General features: G+C 51.0%; 1 protein-coding gene across 2 annotated transcripts in view; it reads right to left on the reverse strand.

Moving 5' to 3' along the window:
• The window catches only part of LOC115559148 (synaptotagmin-5), a 10,706-nt gene extending 504 nt beyond the window's left edge, over positions 1-10,202 (reverse strand). The window contains exons 1-5 of one of the 2 annotated variants that reach the window (XM_030377852.1): positions 9,846-10,202; positions 4,584-5,533; positions 2,378-2,549; positions 890-1,056; positions 1-570 (exon numbers count right to left, since the gene is read on the reverse strand). The exon at positions 1-570 is cut by the window's left edge and continues 504 nt beyond it. In XM_030377852.1, the coding sequence (XP_030233712.1) occupies positions 415-570; positions 890-1,056; positions 2,378-2,549; positions 4,584-5,533; positions 9,846-9,903 (1,503 nt within the window). In that variant the 5' untranslated portion in view covers positions 9,904-10,202 and the 3' untranslated portion in view covers positions 1-414. Of the gene's footprint in view, positions 571-889; positions 1,057-2,377; positions 2,550-4,583; positions 5,534-7,365; positions 7,862-9,845 lie in introns of those variants that run through there. The other variant, XM_030377853.1, reaches the window with a different exon arrangement.
• Positions 10,203-21,375: the final 11,173 nt, after the last annotated feature.

Raw genomic sequence — 21,375 nt, forward strand, 5'->3', positions numbered from 1 at the left:
GTGACCGGGCAGCACTGCATTACAATACAGTAACTAGATACAGGAGCTTAACTTACATAAGCCTAACGTATGCATGTGATACCAACAGCAACGTCTCAGTTCTGTAAGAGTCTCAGCCCTTTGGTTATGGTCTCTGCAGCAGTTGCCTTAGTATAAGTATTGATCCCTGCAAAGGTAAGAAGTGTTTCCATACAAGATACAGTATCTGACACATCACAGAGCTCGCAGAAAACAGCACACACTTCACCGTACGCAGACAGGGTTAAAAACAAAGAGCATGGAGGGGAGTCGGAGAGATCAGGAGTCCATCCTCTGAAGACGGATTCTCCAACCTTGCTGCACGTTGTCCTGTCCTACAGTTTCAGATCTTCCCAAGTCTTCCTAGGGGAAGGATCAATGGAACCAATCAGGCAGTCAAGCCTTCAGGCCGTCTGGTTGGACGGTGTGCCAGCGTGCCGTCTCCAACTGCCCCCGACGGCACATCTCCTTCCAGTGTCCTTGTCCCGCCTCCGGAGCAGAGCAGCCAATCAGCACGCTGCCGAGCACGCTGCTCTTGGTGTACAGACGACCCTGAGGAACCAGAGAGGTCATCAGGTTAGTGGGTTCAGTCCGGTTTAGTCCGGTTTCTATCTGGATAACATTGCCAAAGGGCATTGCTGAACCCTAAGCCATGAAGACAAGAAGATATGCGCCGAACCTGAAGCCTTAAGAACTCATTCTTCAGAGGGATGGTCCTTCTGAACGGACAAGCCTTAGATGGCGATGAGCCCTTAATAAACTGAAATATGATCCTCACCCTAACCCTCAAACAGAAGAAGGAATAACACAAGACCCGTTCACTGGAAAGACTAGAGTCACTTGACAACATCGCCACACGTTAAGACCCTACCTGCATGACAGCGAACTCCAAGAGCAACGGCAGCTCACTGATGTCGCCGGCGGGCAGGTCGAACAGGAAGGGGGCGTTCCAGACCGGGTTGGAGCCCGCCGTGCCCTTGGTCTCTTTGGAGGCGATCACTTTACCGTCCTGTCGCAGGTTGATGACAACGTAGTGGTCTGTGGGGGACGGGAGACACAGTTCATCAGCTCGTTTTGTACTTCAGGTTGTTATAGATGATGCTCCCCAAGCCTGGGTTAGCAGATATCAAGGGGTTTGTAGGATGGCTCCAGGGATCATGTTAATGAACAAAGGTACTCTGTGTAATCTCTGAACCGCCAGGAACAACAAAGGGACTCCATTACGTCAATGTTCTTTGCACCAAAAGCAACAAAAGAAAAAGAATCACACAGCGCATTGATTTCTATCTGTCACTTGTCCGTGCTGGTTCATCAGCGTAATCAGAGCAGAGCTTCAGTAAGATGAAGTTGCATATCACAGCGAGAGCGAAGGAAATGACACCCGGCTTTGGAGCCAGGAGATCGAATTACACCCTGGTGAGGTCCGGTGCTCTTTCATCTCGGTCTGACTGGGGCCAGGATGTTAAGGGAGGACTTTATGGCTCCTGCTCATGAAACATATGCATCTCTCTCAGGCAGGGCTTCCGGTGATAAACAGAGCGGAGCCTGAGCTGGTTCCACCGAGGGGTCAGGTGGAGGTGGACGGAGGCCGGGTCAGGAAGAACTGGTCAGGGACAGCCAGAGATGTTAATGGTTTCGGGGCATGTCTCTGTTGCAACTGCTGACAATAATGGTGCATACTGGGAGGCTACAAGTCAAAGAATCATGGATGTATAGAAATATGAAGTGATGATTACATGGCTTATTATTTTTTAATTAATAAGTTCTACCCGTAAGCGTGGCCTATGGGTAGAACTTTCTGGCGTGGCCTACAGGGGATGGAACCTTCTGGGTGTGGTCTACAGGTAGAACCTCCTGGGCGTGGTCTACAGGTAGAACCTCCTGGGCGCGGTCTACAGATAGAACCACCTGGGTGTGGTCTACAGGTAGAACCTCCTAGGCGTGGTCTACAGGTAGAACCTCCTGGGCGTGGTCTACAGATAGAACCACCTGGGCGTGGCCTACAGGTAGAAACTCCTGGGCGTGGTCTCCAGGTAGAACCTCCTGGGCGTGGTGTACAGGTAGAACCTCCTGGGCGTGGTGTACAGGTAGAACCACCTGGGTGTGGTCTACAGGTAGAACCACCTGGGTGTGGTCTACAGGTAGAACCTCCTGGGTGTGGTCTACAGGTAGAACCTCCTGGGTGTGGTCCACAGGTAAAACATTCTGGTCATGGCCTACAGGTAGAACCTCCTGGGCGTGGTCTACAGGTAAAACATTCTGGGTGTGGCCTACAGGTAGATCCTTTGGGTGTGGCCTACAGGTAGGACCTTCTGGGCGTGGTCTACAGGTAGCACCTCCTTGCTCCAGCTCCGCTCACCTGGGGCTCCGGGCATCCGGGTGAGCTTCACCAGGCTCTCGGCCTTGCGGACCATCACCTTGAGCCTCTGGGCCAGGGCCTGGTACTGCAGCAGGATGAACAGCTGGCCCAGGGCGCGGCCGGGCACCGCGGAGCCCCTCCTCCGGGCCAGCGAGTCCTGAGAGCTCAGGCTCTGAGGGGAGGAAGAGGGGAGAGAAAGACAGGAAGTTCATCAGGCAGATGTTTCCTGTTTGTATGGCGAGGGTGAGCGAGAAGGGCGGGTCTCTCCGCAGCGTACAGACGTGCAGTAAAGAGATGGTAATGAGAACGTTCTCTTCATTCAAACCGGGACTTCTTTATCCCTCTCTTTGGAGAGCAATATTCTGGGATCTGTGGTATGCGTCTCAGTTTGAAAAGCTGAGATGATTTGACGCTCATGACGCAGTTAGCATCAATGTGTGAATGCTTCATACAAATGAATTAATTTGTTTTTTATAGGGGTTACATCTTTGAAATACTTACTCCAAAAGAGATTTCCTATAGCCTTCGAGATCATTGACGGCAGGCTGGAAGTTAAACTCACTGGTTCTGTATCACAAGTAAATTATTTTCGCTAGACAAATCCTTAACTAATAGGATTTTTTGATTAGTAATTAAATGGATGGTTGGGTGATGTGGCGTTCAAATAATCAGTTCAATAACAGCAAGGGTTTTATCTACATTTTTCTACAGTAATCAATTCAGTTTTGATCATGTGGTTCCTAGGATGAGTGATCAAACTTCCTCTATTACGGCAATTTTTCTTAAACTTAAATTGGAACTCAGCATTCTCGTGATCCATCCTCCATCATCCAAGCTCCACCTGCCTGGCCTTGCTCAGAGGCCCTTCAGCAGTGGACCTCACCCTGCCCAGCCTCTTCCAACAGGAGAGGCTGGTCATTACAGGACGAACACTGAGCCTGCGGAGTCATCTGTGGTGGACTGCGTCTAATCGCCTGCTTCTCTTGTTTCAACTACCTGCACCATCAGCCCTTCAGTATCAAAGTATGACTCACTCTAATGCTACATCACCCCCCAGCTCTCCATGGCTGCCAGGAACTCATCATAAATACCCTGCTCCCCTACCGAGTGCCGGGTTCATCCATATTTCAGCCTGACTGAGGCGCACTGCGCGAGGAAGGCAATGGATCGGAATTCTATTTGCCCACATCGTGATTCCTAAATGTGTCACCTCACAATGTCATTGGCAAAGACGAGTTTCAGTTTTTTATGATTTTCGCGATTTGATGTACTGAGATTCAGTCAGCGATTCTTTAACAAATGCGACAAGTTATGAGGATGTTTTTGTGTTTGTCTTTAGTGCTGCTAAACGTTCGGTCTAACGCATGGGTTCATCATTGGGGTCTGGGTTCTACAGACCCGTGTGTCTGCCAATGTTCTGAGGATGAAAGTGTCTGAACAGAATCGAATACAGTGGCTGTGAATCCACTACAGGTGAACACACAACAGCGCCCACTGTAGGACGGCCCCAGAACATGTTTCCGCTGAGATTGCATCGATGCAGGCCTGCCTGCCTCCCTTAAAGGCTGAACACAGGATAAATCAGTCATGGTCCTAACAGCCTCCGGCCTGCGGGCACGGTGTGTACAGTAACCCTCCGGCCGTCACCAGTCTGTCACTAACGTCCTCTGGCAGTAGGGACATCGCAGAGGGCAAGGCGTGGGCGATCAGCCAGATCGCTGTATTGTTTGTGTGCAGCTCTGCCGTCACTATGGCAATGTCACCATGCCTTACCCCAGTGGAAAAATGTCTAACAGGGAGAACTGATTAGGCACTGCATTCCTTCATGGATAAAACATGATACGGGCTAATCATAGCCTCCTAGTTGCGTCTGAACCCCTATCTTTTCCATAAACTGAGCAGGCACTTTGAGAAAAACAAGGTTTACCATCCTGAAGTTCCCGCTGCTTTGTTTTTTAATTAAATTGATCCTTGCATGCTCCTGCCTTCTCAGAATGTAACTCTGTGACACACCGGAGATAGAACCCACTGTGTGTTGCTGTAAACCTCTCGTGTCCTGTTCAAGGATGGGTGCAACTGTGCAAAGCTCTCTGTTGCACACGCAACGGAGAGTGTGCCACGGTTATTGGATCGGTATTTGCGTCGGTATGTGCAAATATACAGTACATACTTTGTTAACTCAGTGAGAAAGCGACCTCATCATTACCTTCTTCAGCTTGCTCTTGGCCGGGCTGAGCTCCCTGACGTAGCTGGAGGTGGTGTCGGGCTCCCAGTCCATCTCTGTGCAGGGCATCTCCACCCGGCCCACCACCGCCTCCCGCAGGCCGGAGAAGTCCCGGGCGTGCACGGCCAGCGTGAGGGTGCAGGCGCGGAGCTCCTCCAGCGAGCCCACCTGCAGCAGGAAGCTCTGGTCGTGGAGCTCGGGGCTGAGGCTGCGGCGCCGGGAGGGGGCGTGCTGCGGGGAGGGGCGGAGCGGCGGCAGGCTGACCCGCACCGACACGCCGTGGCGCCTCCGCGGAGCGGCGCCCGTCAGCCCGCCGATGCTGACGGCCAGGGTGCCGCGGGCGGGCGAGAAGGTCACCGAGAAGTGGAGCAGCGTGGGGGGCTTGGACGGTGGCGTGGCAGCGGCGCCGGAGCCGTACTGAGGGCAGGACGACCCCGCCGGGGTCATGGCACTGGCCTCGCCGTACGACAGGAAGCTGTCGGCGCTCACGGTGCTGCGGCGGTCCATGGCGCGCCGCGTCCGCGACACGAGGTTGAGCTTTGGCAGCGAGGGGAGGGAGGCCCGTCCGCGCCGGGGGGCCGCCGCCCGGGGGGCGCAGGGCACGGCGGGGGAGCTGAGGCGCCGCAGGGGGGGGCGGGGTTCGGGGGAGCGCCCCCCGCCGGTGTCAGGGGGCAGTGAGCAGAGGCGGTCCTCACCGGGGGAGGGGCCGAACCCCAGGGGGGGCAGCTCCAGCACCTCCCCCTCCAGCTCCTCGTACTGCTGCTTGACGGGCAGCGTGCACGGGGACGGGCTGCGGATCACCGGGGCCCCCGCCTCCTTGTCCCGGGCCGAGATGCGGCCCCGGCGCCTCCTCCGCCAGCAGAGGACGCAGCTGAGCACCAGCAGCCAGCAGAACACGGCCAGACCCACGGCCAGCAGCACCTGCAGTTGGACTGGACACACAGACCGGGTGAGGAAGGGGTGAGGACCAGGGAGGAGGGGGAGGGAGGGGAGAGAGAGAGAGGGGGGAGAGTGGGGGAGGGAAGGGACCCAGCCAGGCGGAGAGAGGGGGGAGAGAGGGGGAGAGAGAGGGGGGAAATAGAGGGAGGGAGAAAGGGGGGAGAGAGAGGGGGGGAGAGAGAGGGAGGGAGAAAGGGGGGAGAGAGAGGGGGAGGGAGAGAGGGGGAGAGAGTGGGAGGAAGGGAGAGAGGGGGGAGAGAGAGAGGGAGGGAGAGGGGGGAGAGAGAGAGGGAGGAGAGAGAGAGGGGGGGGAGAGGGAGATAGAGGCGGGGAGAGGGAGGGAGGGAAGGGACCCAGCCAGGGGGAGAGAGGGAGAGGGAGGGAGAGAGAGAGAGAGAGAGAGAGAGAGAGAGAGAGAGAGAGAGAGAGAGAGAGACGTGATTGACATACATTTCTTGTGTTCAAACCCAAACAAAACCAACTATCTCGCTCAATAGAACGTTTTATTGAGCCATTCCATTCTCAATTGATCCCAGGGTGATTTGGGTTTAATGCAATATAAAGATAAGGGACAAAATAGTGCAACTATAAAGATAAAAAGAATACCAAAAGACAAATAGTAAACCTATGATCTAGTCCATCTAATGAACACACAAACAGCCAACCAACTGAGGCAGCTGACAGTTCAACAGAGCAGCTCACTGATCACTGAGTTACTCAAGTAACTGTCTTGCCGCCCCAAACAACAACACAACCTGAGCAGCAGCACACAAGGCTTTACAGTACAAGCTCTCTGCTCATGACAGTCTCCTCTTTGCAAACCGTTACTTCAGGAGAAAGGTGGGAAGGAATACAACGATCCAGCTTAGACCCAAAGCCTCAGTCTGCTCAGATCTTGTTGTGTCTGTGCCCCCTTCCCTAATGAGATCTCAGAGGAAATGTCTCGGCCCTATAATCACATTGCTTCCTTGGTGGACCCTGACTCGATCGCAGCTCTGACCCAAACTACAGACGCCAACGACTGTACATGAGCCTCATTTCCTGTCACCCGTCTGCATTAAATACACACTGTCTGTCGGGGCTGATGACTCATATATCAAACCACCTTCATCTGACCAGTGGGTCAAATTGTGTAAATCCAAATTGGATTACCATATTTAAACTCTCCATGAAATGAATTGGACAAATGTTTGTTAAGATCATCACATCACCACATCATTCGTAGGCATGTATGATTTGACATTTATATTTTTCCCAAATTCGACAATGGATATAAAAAGCTCTCTTAAATATTCTGAACTCTTTCCTATTGACTTCCATGTCTATATTTCCCATGCGTTTCTTTTTTCCGTTCATTTTTCCGTTTGGCCGGCAGGATGAGGCTGCAGTGAGTCACCAGCCGCTAAACGATCCTCGTCACATCCATCGTAAGTGGTCATAATATTTATGCAATTAGGCCTATATCCATATAATAGCCTTATGGCAGAGAAACATCTGCCAAACTAAATTGTCGCTGTGCAGCGATAATTAACAGGATTTTTCTGTGAAAAGCGATTTGAATTCTACCAGATTTTGTTAATATGCAATGAATTTGAAAAAAAGTGCACTTACAGTAGACTATATTCAGGAATTATTCTCAACAATTTTCAATCTAGCTTTCCATCTATCTCACAAATGTCTCCTTATGTTAACGGTATTCATGCCATTTCAGCTCAAAGCATAATCCATTCCCAATTATAAAACTTACACTGAATAAAGTACCGCCTGAGGCTCTGAATAACAGTTTGTTATTCAGAGTTGTTATAACAGTTAAAGGTGGGCTCACCTGAGAGAGTGTATTGCGTCATGTTCCCCGCTGTGTTCGTGTTGTCCTGTGGTCAGCAGCGGTGTTGGTGTGTAGCGGTGTTAGTGAGTGCAGCAGCGGTGTTTTAGTGAGGGCGCTCCATCACCACACTGCGGTGCGGGTCGGTGGGCGCCGCAGTCTCCCGTCCAATCACAACTTTGAGTGACGCCGTTGTTCGATTCGCTCCAAGGGAGCGCGTGGGAGGCAGACCCGCCCACTGAGCAGCGCCGCCGCGTGACGTCGTAGCCCCGCTGAATGGGTTTACGAGAACGTCTCGTGAGGGGATAAGGTGTTCACATCCATCATCACGGCGCCACCGTCCTCATACCGGAAAGGCGTTTATGTGCATCTATTCATAACGATGAACGGGAGAAGAGCATACCCCTACAAATACGTTTTAACTCTTTACCTCATCTTATAGAAGATACTCTCTCTCTCTCTCTCTCTCTCTCTCTCTCTCTCTCTCTCTCTCTCTCTCTCTCTCTCTCTCTCTCTCTCTCTCTCTCTCTCTCTCTCTCCTCCCCTTCTCTCTCCCTCATCTCTCTCCCCCCTCTGTCCCTCTCTCTCAGTCTCTCTCTCTTCCCTCTTTCTCCCCCCTCTCTCTGTCTCTATTTCTCTCTCACCCCCTCTCATCTCCCTCCCTCTTCTCTCCCACCTCTCTCTCTCCCCCCCCCCCCCTCTCTCTCCCCCCTTCTCTCTCTCATCCCTGTTGCTGACTAATCCACCATAGATGTCTTCAACACACAGTCTTGTTCTTATTACACTTCAAGTGAAGTCAAGTCAACTTTATTTATAGCAGATTTCCTGCACACAGCAAACTAAATGTGCTTCACCTTAAACACCTTAAACACAATCAAATAATCCAGGTTAAAAAGGTTCACAGAAAGACTTTAAATAAAATAATAAGTGAGAATTACATTATGGTGGAGCAGAAAAGTGTGTAATAACTTGCATCACTGAATGTAATATTAAGAAGATGAATTATTATTATTATTTGTAGTAAAAGTAATATTAGGTCTGTTGTTGTACATCATCATTTAAAATGGGTCGAGGAAAACAAAATTTTGCAGTAGAAAGGAAATGTTAACATGGTGCGAATTCGCCTTTGGCTCGGAAGCACCTCCGATGTGCTTGGTCAGAGGATGGCTAAAGTATTCTCAGAGGCTGTAGGCCCTGGAAGTGCATCCCTGGAAAAGCACTTCACGCTGTTGTGGTTCGCTGTCGCTACACATCACACATCCTCCGAGGCTGTGGTTGGAGATGCGTGGGAGGAGCGTCACTTCGAGACACAACCATAACCCTAGCTTCTGCCAGACTGCTCATAAATACATGCGTAGCAGTAGCACACACCGCCTACATTGTGGACCCATTTAACCCCTTTTGTATGGGATGCGCTCAAAGGTCAAACAGTGCACATGCCTTATTATATTATATTGTTATATGCCAGTTCTGTTGCATGATATGTGAACCTGGGCTGTCGAGACAAGCCCTTAGCTTCAGGTCCACTCTGCCAGTCGGGTAAAGGGAATGCCTTTTTTTTTAACGCAAGTCTTTCGTAATGTCTGTGCACATGCCTCTTTTTCTTGGGGGACAGACAGCCCTGCCGTTAGATAAGTGGTCCCATGTTTCATGAAGTATAATCTTCTGTATTTTCTACCAGTCAGATGTACTGCAAGTTAAATTATAACTTTTATTTTTACTATTATAAATAACGATTTTATAATCATTTATAATTTTGTATTGTAGCTTAAAGGTTGACAGAACGGGGGCAGCAGGACACAGTATATTGGTAGTCGGCTTGCATACTCGGTGCCGCCATCCAGTGGAGAGGTAGTTTGGTTAAGTTTCATTTAATTTGTGCCGTAGGCCTATAGATTTTTATACTTTAGCTTGAAATACCAGGGTAAATATTCCGGATTTAAACGATTGATTCAACCTGCCCTGTTACCGCTGAAAATAGACGCAACTCATATGCATTGATTGTTATTTATTGATGACGTATAGAAACTACAGCTTGATAATTTCATAACCATCCTTTTGTGTATTAGCATTAGAAAGTATTCCTCGGGTGCAACACTGAGCATGGTTTATGTTCATGTATTTAATACGCTGAGGATTTGGGTTATAGACGCTGAAGACAGCTTGATAAAATACATGAGGTACAGCGACACCTGGCGGCCAACAAATAAACAGCGAGAGAGCCTGCAAGAAGGGACAGTGTGCTAGAGAAAAGGGAGAGAGAGAGAGAGAGAGAGAGAGAGAGAGAGAGAGGCAGAGGGAGAGAGCCTCTCTCTCTCTCACTCACTCACTCACTCACTCACTCACTCACTCACTCACTCACTCACTCACTCACTCACACACACACACACACACACACACACACACACACACACACACACACACACACACACACACACACACACACACACACACACACACACACACACACACACACTCTCTACCTTCCAGGGACCTGCTGTAGAGGGACAGGATAAGCAGCCAGAGGAAGAGGGACAGCATCAGCCCTTCTATGGCTCCATTACAGAAGAAGGAGATGACAGACTGCCATGTGGGCGGTGCCTCCTCTTCCTCCACCTGCCTCCTCCACCTCTCTGGACGAGAAATCGCAGCAGAACCACCGGACACCTGGAGGTGAAGACACAGCAGCTGATAGGGCGTCCTACTCTAGGTCCTAATCTCACATACAGACATACACATGCACTCATACATACATAAATACACACACACACACAGATACTCATGCCAAACACCCACATTCACACAGATACACATACATATTTACACACATGCACACAGACACACACATACATACATATACCCACACACACAAACCCATACATACACACACACATGTACACATACACACGCATACACACACATACAAACATGTATACACACACACACACAGACATACACACACACCGACAGACACACGCACATAGACACACACATACTACAAACACACACACACACACACACACACACACACACACACACACACACACACACACACACACACACACACACACACACACACACACACACACACAGAACAGAATATATTTTAGTGAAGGGAACAGGAAGTCTTCAACAGGAGTACCCTGTCCCAGGAGGTAAAGGCTCTGCACGTTTCTGTGTGACTTACTGGAGCTCCTGGTCGGCTCATGGGTTCCCCTGCAGTGAGCTGATTGGCCGAGGCTGGTGTGCATCATGACAACACTAACCCACCGATCACCGGCTGCAGTGGCGGCGTGCAGGGTCCCTGTGGTCTACCACCCTGCCCAGCGACATGGGGTCTCTTGCTCCGTGCAGTGGGTCTGGACTGCAGCTCACTGCAGCTCACTGTAGCGCTGGCCCCGGGCCAGGGACAGCTGCAGATGATGCTTGGTGCAGCCCGCTCACACACACCCAACCACGGACACACATGTCGCGGAAGGCGACTAAAGGGGGGAACAGTATATTAACTAAAAAGACTGCTTTCCCCCCCCCAGATCCCGAACAATAGACTCTGGCTAAAGCCGATATTCCCTGCCCCTAGGGGCACTGTTGGTTGGGGTGTACGTTGTGTTTTCAGTGTTTCCTGTACACAGAAGAAGAGACCAGGAAATAAAAGGGGCGAAAACATGGAGTTCGGCGCGCTCCTCAGCCCGAGGACACGAGGATTTATGCCTGGACGCCGACAACCCGGACCGCTCATCACTACCCGCTACCTCCAGAGGACTACGCGACCAGACTTCGCAAGCCAGGAAGGACCTTTCGGACGTAGGCTACCGTCGTTTCCCTACAACGCCTGCGAGTCCCGTCAGAAAGGGACGTACTCTAGCGTAAGCGTGAGTGAGTCGGATTCCGTAACGTCTGATCACCCTGACGCATCGTTTTGTCTGTTCTGTCTAGAGGATCTGGTGCAGGTCTTCTGGTCCGCCCCGGCCTCCGTGACCAGCGAGGGACGGCGCCGGCGGACGGATCTCCACTCTACATCCTAGAGCACTGTTTATTTGGTTTGCTTTGTTTTTCCAACTCGCCGTTTGAGGGACTGGTCTGGCGCGAGTTGGAACGAACGATTTTATACTCTTTTACTGTTTGTTGTCTGTTATAGGGATATTTTATCAACAAGTCTGTCCTCCTTGTATGGGACCCCTATAAACCAGGGGGTGGCTACGGCAGGCCCTGTTGGATACCAGGCTGAATTGTTCAGCGAGCCTTTCCTTCTGTGTTCTTGAGGTTGGTCCCCCTCACGTGTGTTCAACGTGTGCTGTGTGTAGCGTGCAGTGTGTAGCGTGCAGTGTGTAGCGTTCAGCGTGTGCAGTGTGCAGAGTTCAACGTGTGCTGTGTCTATAGGCTTGCAGTGGGGGCAGGGTGTGCAACGTGTGCGGTGTAGTGTGTCGAGGTTGGCTCATGAAAGTATGGTTACGGTTATCCAGAGTACCAGAAAACACCCCTGGCTTTCTCCCTCCCATATTAAGTGATAGGTAGATTTGACTTACTTGTGCTCTATGTTTTATGAAATTGTATTAATAAAGCATTTCTGTTAATAATTGATCCATCGACTGCTGTTGTGGTATTTGGGGGAATCCTTAGTTAGGGGTTTGCGCTACACCTCTTTTGGCGTTGTCGGCAGGATCCCCCAATTCATCACAACAACATGTCTGTAGACGGTAATGCTGAGTCCGAAGAGCATCCAGGGGGTAGCCAAGAACAGGCGTCTGTTAGACCACTAATGAACACAGTGATGATGCCATGGTTTATGAGCTCTTCTTGGGTCCCTAAGTTCACAGGCGAGGACGACGGGCCCCCATTTAGCAAATGGCAACCTAAAGTAAGGTCCTACCTCAGAGCACAGGGATTAGACGCTAGTCAGACAGTAGACTTTGTGCTAGATGCGCTAGAAGGGAAAGCTCACCGACAAGTCATGTTGCTTCCCCCCGAACGGAGACAGTCAGAGGAAATTATTCTGGCGGAGCTGACCAAATTTTATGGAGACACTAGGACATCATCCAGCATCCGTGCAGACTTTTTTGCCTGTAGACAAGAACAGGGGGAGGGAGTGGAAACTTTCACGTTGCGTCTTTGTGAGTGTTTCTCCAGATGGCAGAGGAGCTCCCCCGACACCACAAGCCCTCGAGACGAGGTCCTGAAGGACCACTTCGTTAAGGGCCTAAGGGAGGGCCCACTGAAGATCGAGCTGGAGCGACATGGCAGACGTAACCCTACGGTGACCTTTGGAGCTCTCTGCGTCGAGGCCGAGGCAGTGGAGAAGGAGACGACCAGGAGGGAAACGTTGGCTTGTAGGGCCTATGTGGCCCCCACCACCACAGCCTCACACCAGGGACCCATCCCTCCATCGGACTGGGACCGGCTGAAGGAGCTCTCCACGCCGAGCTGAAACAGGAGATACAAAGCCAGGTGTCCCTCCTGGGCAAGACCATTGTAGAGGAGATACGCAGTCAGTTACAGCAGGAACCAGCCCTGGCCCCTCGAAGTAACTACCAGCCTACCCGGGAAGGACAACCGACGGGACGAGAGACCCAATCATTCCAGTGGGATGACCAAGGGCGCCCCCTATGTGCTGAGTGTGGAGTCGCTGGCCACGTTCAACGTTACTGCCCACGACGACGTTCCAACCGGTCGGGTTTTCCTGCTCCTCGGCCACTGTAGGGCAGGTGACCGAAGAGGGTAGCCCCAGCGAGACCCTAGACAAGCCCTCCTTGGTGGGCCAATGCCCCGAAGTAGAGCTGATGATCCATGGGGTTAAAATTCCCTGCGTTTTGGACACGGGTTCCCAAGTGACTCTGTTTAGTTACTCCTTATTTCAGCACTGCATGGCTCCAGAACTGCTACAAGACCCGGAAAGGATCCCCTGGCTAACCCTCAAAGCCGCCAACGGACTGCGGATCCCCTACGTAGGATATGCAGTGTTAGACTTTGCCGTTGGAGGGATCGAGGTCAAGAACAAAGGGATAGTGATTGTAGAGGACAGCTGTATGGGCACAGAGTATGGCCTTCTAGGGATGAACGTGATCAAAGACTGTTGGGAGAAGCTTTTCCTAAATGGCCATCCTGGGGAAATGGCGTTCAAGTCCACCATACCCCAAGCCTCAAGGCGTGGGACAAGGCATTTGCCATATGCAAGAGGATCCAGGCCCCAGACGAGCCTCTTCAAGTAAGGGCAAGGCTGACTCAGCAGAGCCCCATCTCCATCCCCCCACGCACGGAGATGATCGTCTGGACTGATGTTTCCCCAGTAGCAGGCTCCCCTGATCATCTCGTTCTGGTGGAAAACCTCCCAGACGATACCGGAGCAGAGGAGCGCGGTTGGCGAGTGGCCCGGACCTTGAGCTGGGCACGAGGAGGGAAAGTCCCAGTACGTATCTGTAACCCCCAGCTGTTCCCTGTGCTTCTCCCCCACCGACAGGCATTGGCAACCGTTACTTCAGTTGACCCCGGGGACGTCCAGGGGCGGAACCATTTGGTACTACGAGACTCGACCCAAGGAGTGGTGGAGGTGGACGTGCGGCCCGTGTGCCAGGGCCCAGCAAGAGAGACACCACTGCAGGGAGAGGAGAGCACTGAACTTCTTCCAGGGCAGTCGGAACAGTTCTCAGCCTTGCTACGAAAGTGGCCAGGGGTGTTTTCTGCCCACGAGGAGGACTTTGGTTTTACCACGGCGTGCACCATCGTATCCCTACCGGCACGGCACCCCCCATCCGGGAAAGGTATAGACCTGTTCCACCCACATTGTACCCTGAACTACGCGGACTGCTGAAGAGTATGCTGGACAGTGGTGTGATTCAAGAGAGTTCGAGTCCCTGGGCCGCCGCAGTAGTCCTTGTGAAGAAAAAAGATGGCTCATTGCGCTTCTGTGTAGACTATCGGAGACTTAACGCAGTGACTCATAAAGATTTGTTTCCCCTCCCTAGGATTGAGGAGTCCCTGACGGGCCTCCACCAGGCGGAATGGTACTCGACGCTGAACTTAGCCAGTGGGTACTGGCAGGTCGGGGTGGCACCCCCTGACCAGGAGAAAACTGCGTTTGTCACCCCACTGGGCCTGTATGAGTTCTCCCGGATGCCTTTTGGTTTGTGCAATGCCCCCGCCACATTCCAGCGACTGATGCAACGTTGCCTAGGGGACAAGGTACACGACCACCTTCTGATATACCTGGACGACGTCATCATTTACTCCCCTGACTTTGAGACCCACCTGCGACACCTGGAACAGGTTTTCGAACGCCTCCAAAGCCATGGCCTTAAGCTGCAGCCCAAGAAGTGCCAGTTCTTCCAGCGACAGGTCCTCTACCTGGGACATGTTGTAAGTGGCCGAGGAGTGGCCACCGATCCAGAGAAGACGAGAGCGGTCCAAGATTGGCCTGTCCCCACGACTGTCAAACAGGTACGCTCCTTCCTGGGCTTTGTAGGGTATTATAGAAGATTTATCGCTTCCTTCTCAAAGTTAGCTGCCCCCCTCAATCGCCTTCTCCAAGGGACAGCCAGCCGCTCCTCGGCACCAGTAACGTGGACCGCAGAGTGTCAAACTGCTTTTGAATTCTTGAAACAACAGTTGCTCAGTGCACCCATCCTGGCCTTTGCTAATTTCAATCTACCCTTTAAGCTATACACTGATGCCAGTCTGGACGGCTTGGGTGCAGTACTAGCCCAGGTGCAGGATGGCAAGGAACGAGTGATAGCTTACGCGAGCCGCAGCCTGGTTCCGGCCGAACGCAACGACCAGAACTATAGCTCCTTTAAATTGGAGCTACTCGGTATGAAATGGGCTATAACCGAAAAGTTAAAGGACTACCTTTGGGGTGCAACGTTTACCGTATTCACTGACAAAAACCCGTTAGTACACCTCGACACCGCCCGTCTTGGAGCGACCGAACAGAGATGGGCCGCCCAACTGGCCAATTTCTCTTACGACATCAAGTATCGGCCAGGTGCCTCTAACCAAAATGCAGACTTGTTGTCCAGGCTCCCAGGGGCCCTGAGTGCAGGTGTCCAGGTGACAGAGGACAGAGCGGAGGCCATCCCTGCTGAACCCCCGACCCACCTGGGAGACCCAGAGGAGACGCCCTGGTTGGAGTGGCAACGCCAGGACCCCGACCTCCAACAGATCTGCCTCTGGGTAGAAGTGGGCAATCTACCACCGGACCTGGACAAGCGTTCCCTCTCTCTCCAGATGCGCCAACTACTGCGTGAGTGGGACCGACTGAAGATGGACAGGGGTCTCCTGATGAGGCAGGTGCTAGAACCTGATACTGGGGTGACAGGCCTCCAAATAATCCTCCCGCCTAAGTGCTGTTTTGAACTTTGGCTGGAGTACCACCGGGCCGCGGGGCATAGTGGAGTGGAGAAGGTCCTGTCCATTCTAAGACGACGGTTCTTTTGGCCAGGAATGAGTAGGGACGTCCGAGTGTGGACGCAAGAATGCCTTGCGTGCCTTGTAAGTAAGGCCGGCCCTGAGATTCGTGCACCCCTGCAGTCAATAAAATGTAGCTACCCCTTTGAACTAGTAGGGCTAGATTACCTATCCTTGGGGAGACCGGCTGATGCCTTCCCATACATCTTAGTTATTACTGACTTATTTTCCCGCTACGCTCTGGCCGTACCCACACGGGACCAGACAGCCACAACCACGGTAAAAGCTTTATGGACAGCCCTAATCCAGCCGTTTGGGTGTCCAGAACGAATTCTGACCGACCAAGGGGGCGCCTTCGAGTCAGCATTGATGCGTCAACTCTGCGAGTTGTATGGCTGTACAAAAAGTCGTACCACCCCGTATCACCCCCAAGGGAACGGGGCATGTGAGCGGTTCAACCAAACAATTCTGGGATTGCTGAGCTCGCTGGATCCCACAGACCACCCGCGATGGCATCACAAACTTCCAGCCCTGATACAAGTTTATAATAACTCTGTCCATGCAAGCACAGGGATGACCCCCCACTTTGTTCTGTTTGGACGCCATGCCAGACTACCGATTGACATGATCCATGGAGTGACCCCGCCCCAGCGGCGAGGTGACCTCGAAGAATGGGTCCACCAGCACCATAATACCCTGATGGACGCAGGAATCCAAAAGTTTTGTTTGCAAATCCAAAAGTTTTGTTTGCGAATCCAAAAGTTTTGTTTGCGAATCAAAAAGCTTTGTTTGCGAATCCTAAAGTTTAGCTTGCGAATCCAACTCTGCCGTCACTCCGACCGGCTTCTCCATCTACCGGCAGGACAGGACTTCCGAGTCAGGTAAAAAAAGGGGAGGAGGGGTATGCTTGATGGTTAACTCTCGCTGGGGCTCGGATGTTGCTGCACTTTCAGCACACTGCTCACCAGACCTGGAGCTGTTATCGATTAAAGTTCGCCCCTTCTACCTCCCACGGGAATTCAGCTCCGTTATTGTCACAGCAGTATACATTCCACCGCAGGCGGACAAAACGTGCGCGTTAGAGGAACTTTACAGAGTAATTAATGGACTTGAGGGTGCTCACCCTGAGGCGGTTTCTATTGTTGTTGGAGACTTCAATAGGACCAATATGAAGAAAGTTTTACCGAAGTACTATCAACACATAAACTTTCCTACCCGGGGTGATCAGATTCTTGACCATTGCTACTCACAGATTCGAAAGTGTTACAAACCCCTCCCCCGCCCCGCTTTCGGAAAATCGGATCACACCTCCATTATGCTTATCCCTACCTACAGACAGCGCCTAAAACAGGAAAAACCGGTTTCTAGGGCAGTTCAACGCTGGAGTGCTGAAGCCATTAGCACTCTGCAGGACTGCTTTGACACAACGGATTGGCAGATGTTCTTTGTTGCAGCTGATGGGGACATCAATGAATACACAGACTCTGTCTCCTCATACATCTCCAAATGCATTGATGATGTCGTACCTAGGGTCAGTGTTAGGACCTTCCCGAACCAAAAGCCCTGGGTAAATGGTAATGTCCGTGCTAAGCTCAAAGCACGGTCCTCTGCCTTTAACTCTGGTGACCAGGAGGCTTTGGGGAAGTCCAGATGTGACCTGCGGACGGCCATCAGAGATGCAAAGAGAGAATACATGGACAAGCTGGAGTCCACCTACCTCAGCTCTGACCCCCGACGCCTGTGGGGTGGCCTGCGACACATCACTGGCTATAAAGGGAGAAATAGCAGTGATGATCAGCCTGCCGCCTCTCTCCCTGACGACCTCAACACCTTTTACAGAAGGTTTGAGGCAACCAACCCCCTTCCTTCAGCAAGACTGGCCGAGGACCAGGACGACTACACTCTGTCCCTGACCGTGGCTGACGTGAGGCGAGAGCTCCAAAGGGTGAACCCCCGGAAGTCATCGGGGCCCGATGGAGTCCCAGACCGCGTCCTCAGGGGGTGCGCTGACCAGCTTGCGGAGGTATTCACCTCCATATTCAACTTATCACTGCATCTGTCTGAAGTACCCACCTGCTTCAAACAGGCCACCATCATCCCCATACCAAAGAAAACATCAGTAACCTGCTTGAATGACTACCGCCCTGTAGCACTGACCTCCACAATTATGAAGTGCTTTGAGCGGCTGGTCAGAACCCACATCTGCTCTACCCTTCCCAACACCCTGGACCCCTTTCAGTTTGCATACCGTCCAAACCGATCAACAGACGATGCCATTGCCCTAGCTACACACGCCACCCTCTCCCACCTGGAAAAGAGCAACACATATGTGAGGATGCTGTTTGTGGACTACAGCTCAGCATTCAACACTATTGTGCCTGCCAAGCTCGTCCCGAAGCTCAGGGGCCTGGGTCTTAAAACACCCCTGTGCAACTGGATCCTGGACTTCCTGACGAGCAGACCTCAGGTGGTGAGAATGGGCAACCACACCTCCTCCTCACTGACCCTGAGTACCGGGGCCCCCCAGGGCTGCGTACTCAGTCCCCTCCTGTACTCCCTGTACACGCATGACTGTGTGGCAACACACAGTTCCAACATCATCCTGAAGTTTGCAGACGACACTACCATCCTGGGTCTCATCTCTAACAACGATGAGACCGCCTATAGAGATGAGGTAAGGGTCTTGGCAGAATGGTGCCAAGACAACAACCTGTCTCTCAACGTCTGCAAAACCAAGCAAATGATCATGGATTTCAGGAAGCTGCAGAGGGGGGGTCAGGACCCCATACACATCGAGGGAGCTGAAGTGGAGAGAGTCTCCAACTTGAAATTCCTCGGTGTGTACATCAAGGATGACCTAACCTGGTCCATGCAGGCAGGCTCAGCAGTCAAAACTGCACAGAAGCGGCTATACTTCTTGAGGAGACTCAAGAAGTTTGGCATGTCTTCAAAAACTTTAACAAACTTTTACAGATGCACCATTGAGAGCATCCTCTCAGGCTGCATCACTGCCTGGTATGGTAGCTGCTCCACTGCCGACCGCAAGGCCCTGCAGAGGGTGGTGAAGACAGCGGAGCGTATCACCGGCAGCCCCCCCCCCACCGTGCAAGGCATCTACAACAGTAGATGCCTGAGGAAAGCAAAAAAGATTCTAAAGGACAACAGCCACCCAGGCTATGGACTGTTCTTATTGCTGCCGTCTGGTAGACGCTACCGGAGCATCCGAACACGGACTACCAGACTCACAAATAGCTTTTTCCCCCTGGCTGTAAGGCTTCTGAATCAGAAACACTGAACCTCTGAACAGTTGCCACCTCCACCTACTCCCTGCTCCCCCACTCATACAATTCACTTCATAGATATATTTGCACAATTTTAAAAACTTTTAACTTATGCTTAGCATTTCTTTTTAACTTATTCTCTATTCACACTTAAACTGCTGCTAGCCCTTCTACTGTACTCTGCTACAGAGATATATGTTGTTTTTTAAATTGTTGTATGTTAAATGTTACATTTTATTGTCATATTGTTTTAGAGTTTTGTGTTATTTTTGTTATATGTATGACGTCTACTGCGTAGATGAATGATGCTTGCCAAGTCGTAAGAATTTTGCTGTGCTGAAGCAATTTGGTACATGCAACAATAAACACACTTTGACTTTGACTTTGACTTTGAATCTCGAAAAGCCGCTGCCCCCCGACCGCCTCCAGAAGCAGATTGTCGGCCTGACAGACAGGGTGTTCGTTTGTGCCTCTCAATCCGCGGCGGCGGTCAACAACATCGCCCTGCTCTCCTCTGCCATGGTCTCCTTGTCGGCTGACAGGGAGGCCTACGGGATATTCAGGGCGCGCAAGCGCGCGCACGGGACAAGCTCATAAGGCGAAGCCTAGACGGCGTAGCCTACATGAAATAGAACTCCCTCTCTCGTTACTAACTGTTGATGTTGCCAAGCTGTCACTCCGATCGATACTGGCCAATAGAGACGTGTCTTACATCTTTCGGCGTAGGTCCCGCCCCCCCAGATTCAGCTCAACAGCAAGCAAAGCTTTTGGATTCGCAAGCAAAACTTTAGGATTCGCAAGCAAAGCTTTTTGATTCGCAAACAAAACTTTTGGATTCGCAAACAAAACTTTTGGATTTGCAAACAAAACTTTTGGGTTTGCAAACAAAACTTTTGGATTCCCATTAATATTTTTTTTATCACATTAATTTATCTTGCAATAAAACATTTTTTGATTGCAGTGTCGATAGTTTTGCTCTCAAATCAATTTTTTGATTGCAGTGTGGAAAGTTTTGCTCTCAAACCTATTTTTTGATTGCAGTGTGGAAAGTTTTGCTCTCAAACCTATTATTTTTGATTGCATAATAAAGACACAAATCTACCTCCATACTCGTGGCGCCCCCCCATGTGACTTGGCGCCCCCCACAAATATGCCGCCCCGGGCGGCTGCCTGGTTCGCCCGTACCTAAAACCGCCACGGACCCAGGCCCACCCACTGTTCAACAGGCTCACCCAAAACTTTTCTTAAAAAAATAAAAAATAAAAAAATATATCATAGATTTAATTTATTGCACGGCTCTTTTCAATGCTATGGAACGAAAGTGAAGTGTTTTTGCCTCTCAATCACGTCTGTGATATCACTCCGCATGTCAGGTATTCATCAACCCCAGCGTATTCGTTTGCTAAGCAACGTAAACGTCTTATGCGGACTATTTCTCTGCTAATCAACGCTACGAATGGTAATTATAAAAAGACACACCTTGTGAAGTTATTTTTTCGCATTGGCATTATAGCCTTTAACTTCACGTCTAATAGTCTCCAGTCCATCACCGCATCAGTGATATTCACGATTGATTTGATCGAGAACCGCAAACAAGAACTGATAGACATTCGCTCAGGTGACTGTGCGTTCTTAAACATGTGGGCAACAACAAATAAGATGATGGAGGATCATGATGTCAACAACTGGGATGTTGTTTGCCCTCCCGCTCAAGAAATCTCCTAGGCCGATTTGAGGGAAGTATCTTCACATGCACGTTGGGGAAATCGACAAGAGTGAGGAGTGACAGTGACCTGCGCAACATTTCCAACGCGCTAATAGACTGCCAGCTTAATGACCTGAACACCCGATTCCACAGTGACACCTATGGGCTCATGGCATCTGCAGCAATCCTGATGTTCCCTAGCCTCGATATAAATGACACCACTTTGGCTACTAAAGCGAACTCTCTCAATGATGCAGGAATGCGCTTCCGGATAACCATATCAGAGTCGGAGCTCGCAGTGTTTGTGCAACTCATAGAGAGGAAGAAAAACCGAGGACAACATCTCAAAAGTATTCTTGAAGTGATGGACATATGCAATGAGGACGTTTTCCCGAATATCCATGCTTTCAAGCTCTGATTACACTACCAATGACATCCTGTTCAGTTGAACGCGTCTTTTCCAGTGTCAGCCGAATTAAAACAGCAAATAGGAGCACCATGCTTACAACTCGCCTTATGTCCCTCTGTCTGTTGACATTTGAGGGAGAGCTTATAGTAACTCTCGACTTCGATGAAATCATTGACATTTTCAAGAGCAAACCCCGCCGATTACTCCTCTAAATGAATTAA

This window comes from Gadus morhua, chromosome 14, assembly GCF_902167405.1.
Source record: "Gadus morhua chromosome 14, gadMor3.0, whole genome shotgun sequence".
Classification (NCBI taxonomy): domain Eukaryota; kingdom Metazoa; phylum Chordata; class Actinopteri; order Gadiformes; family Gadidae; genus Gadus; species Gadus morhua.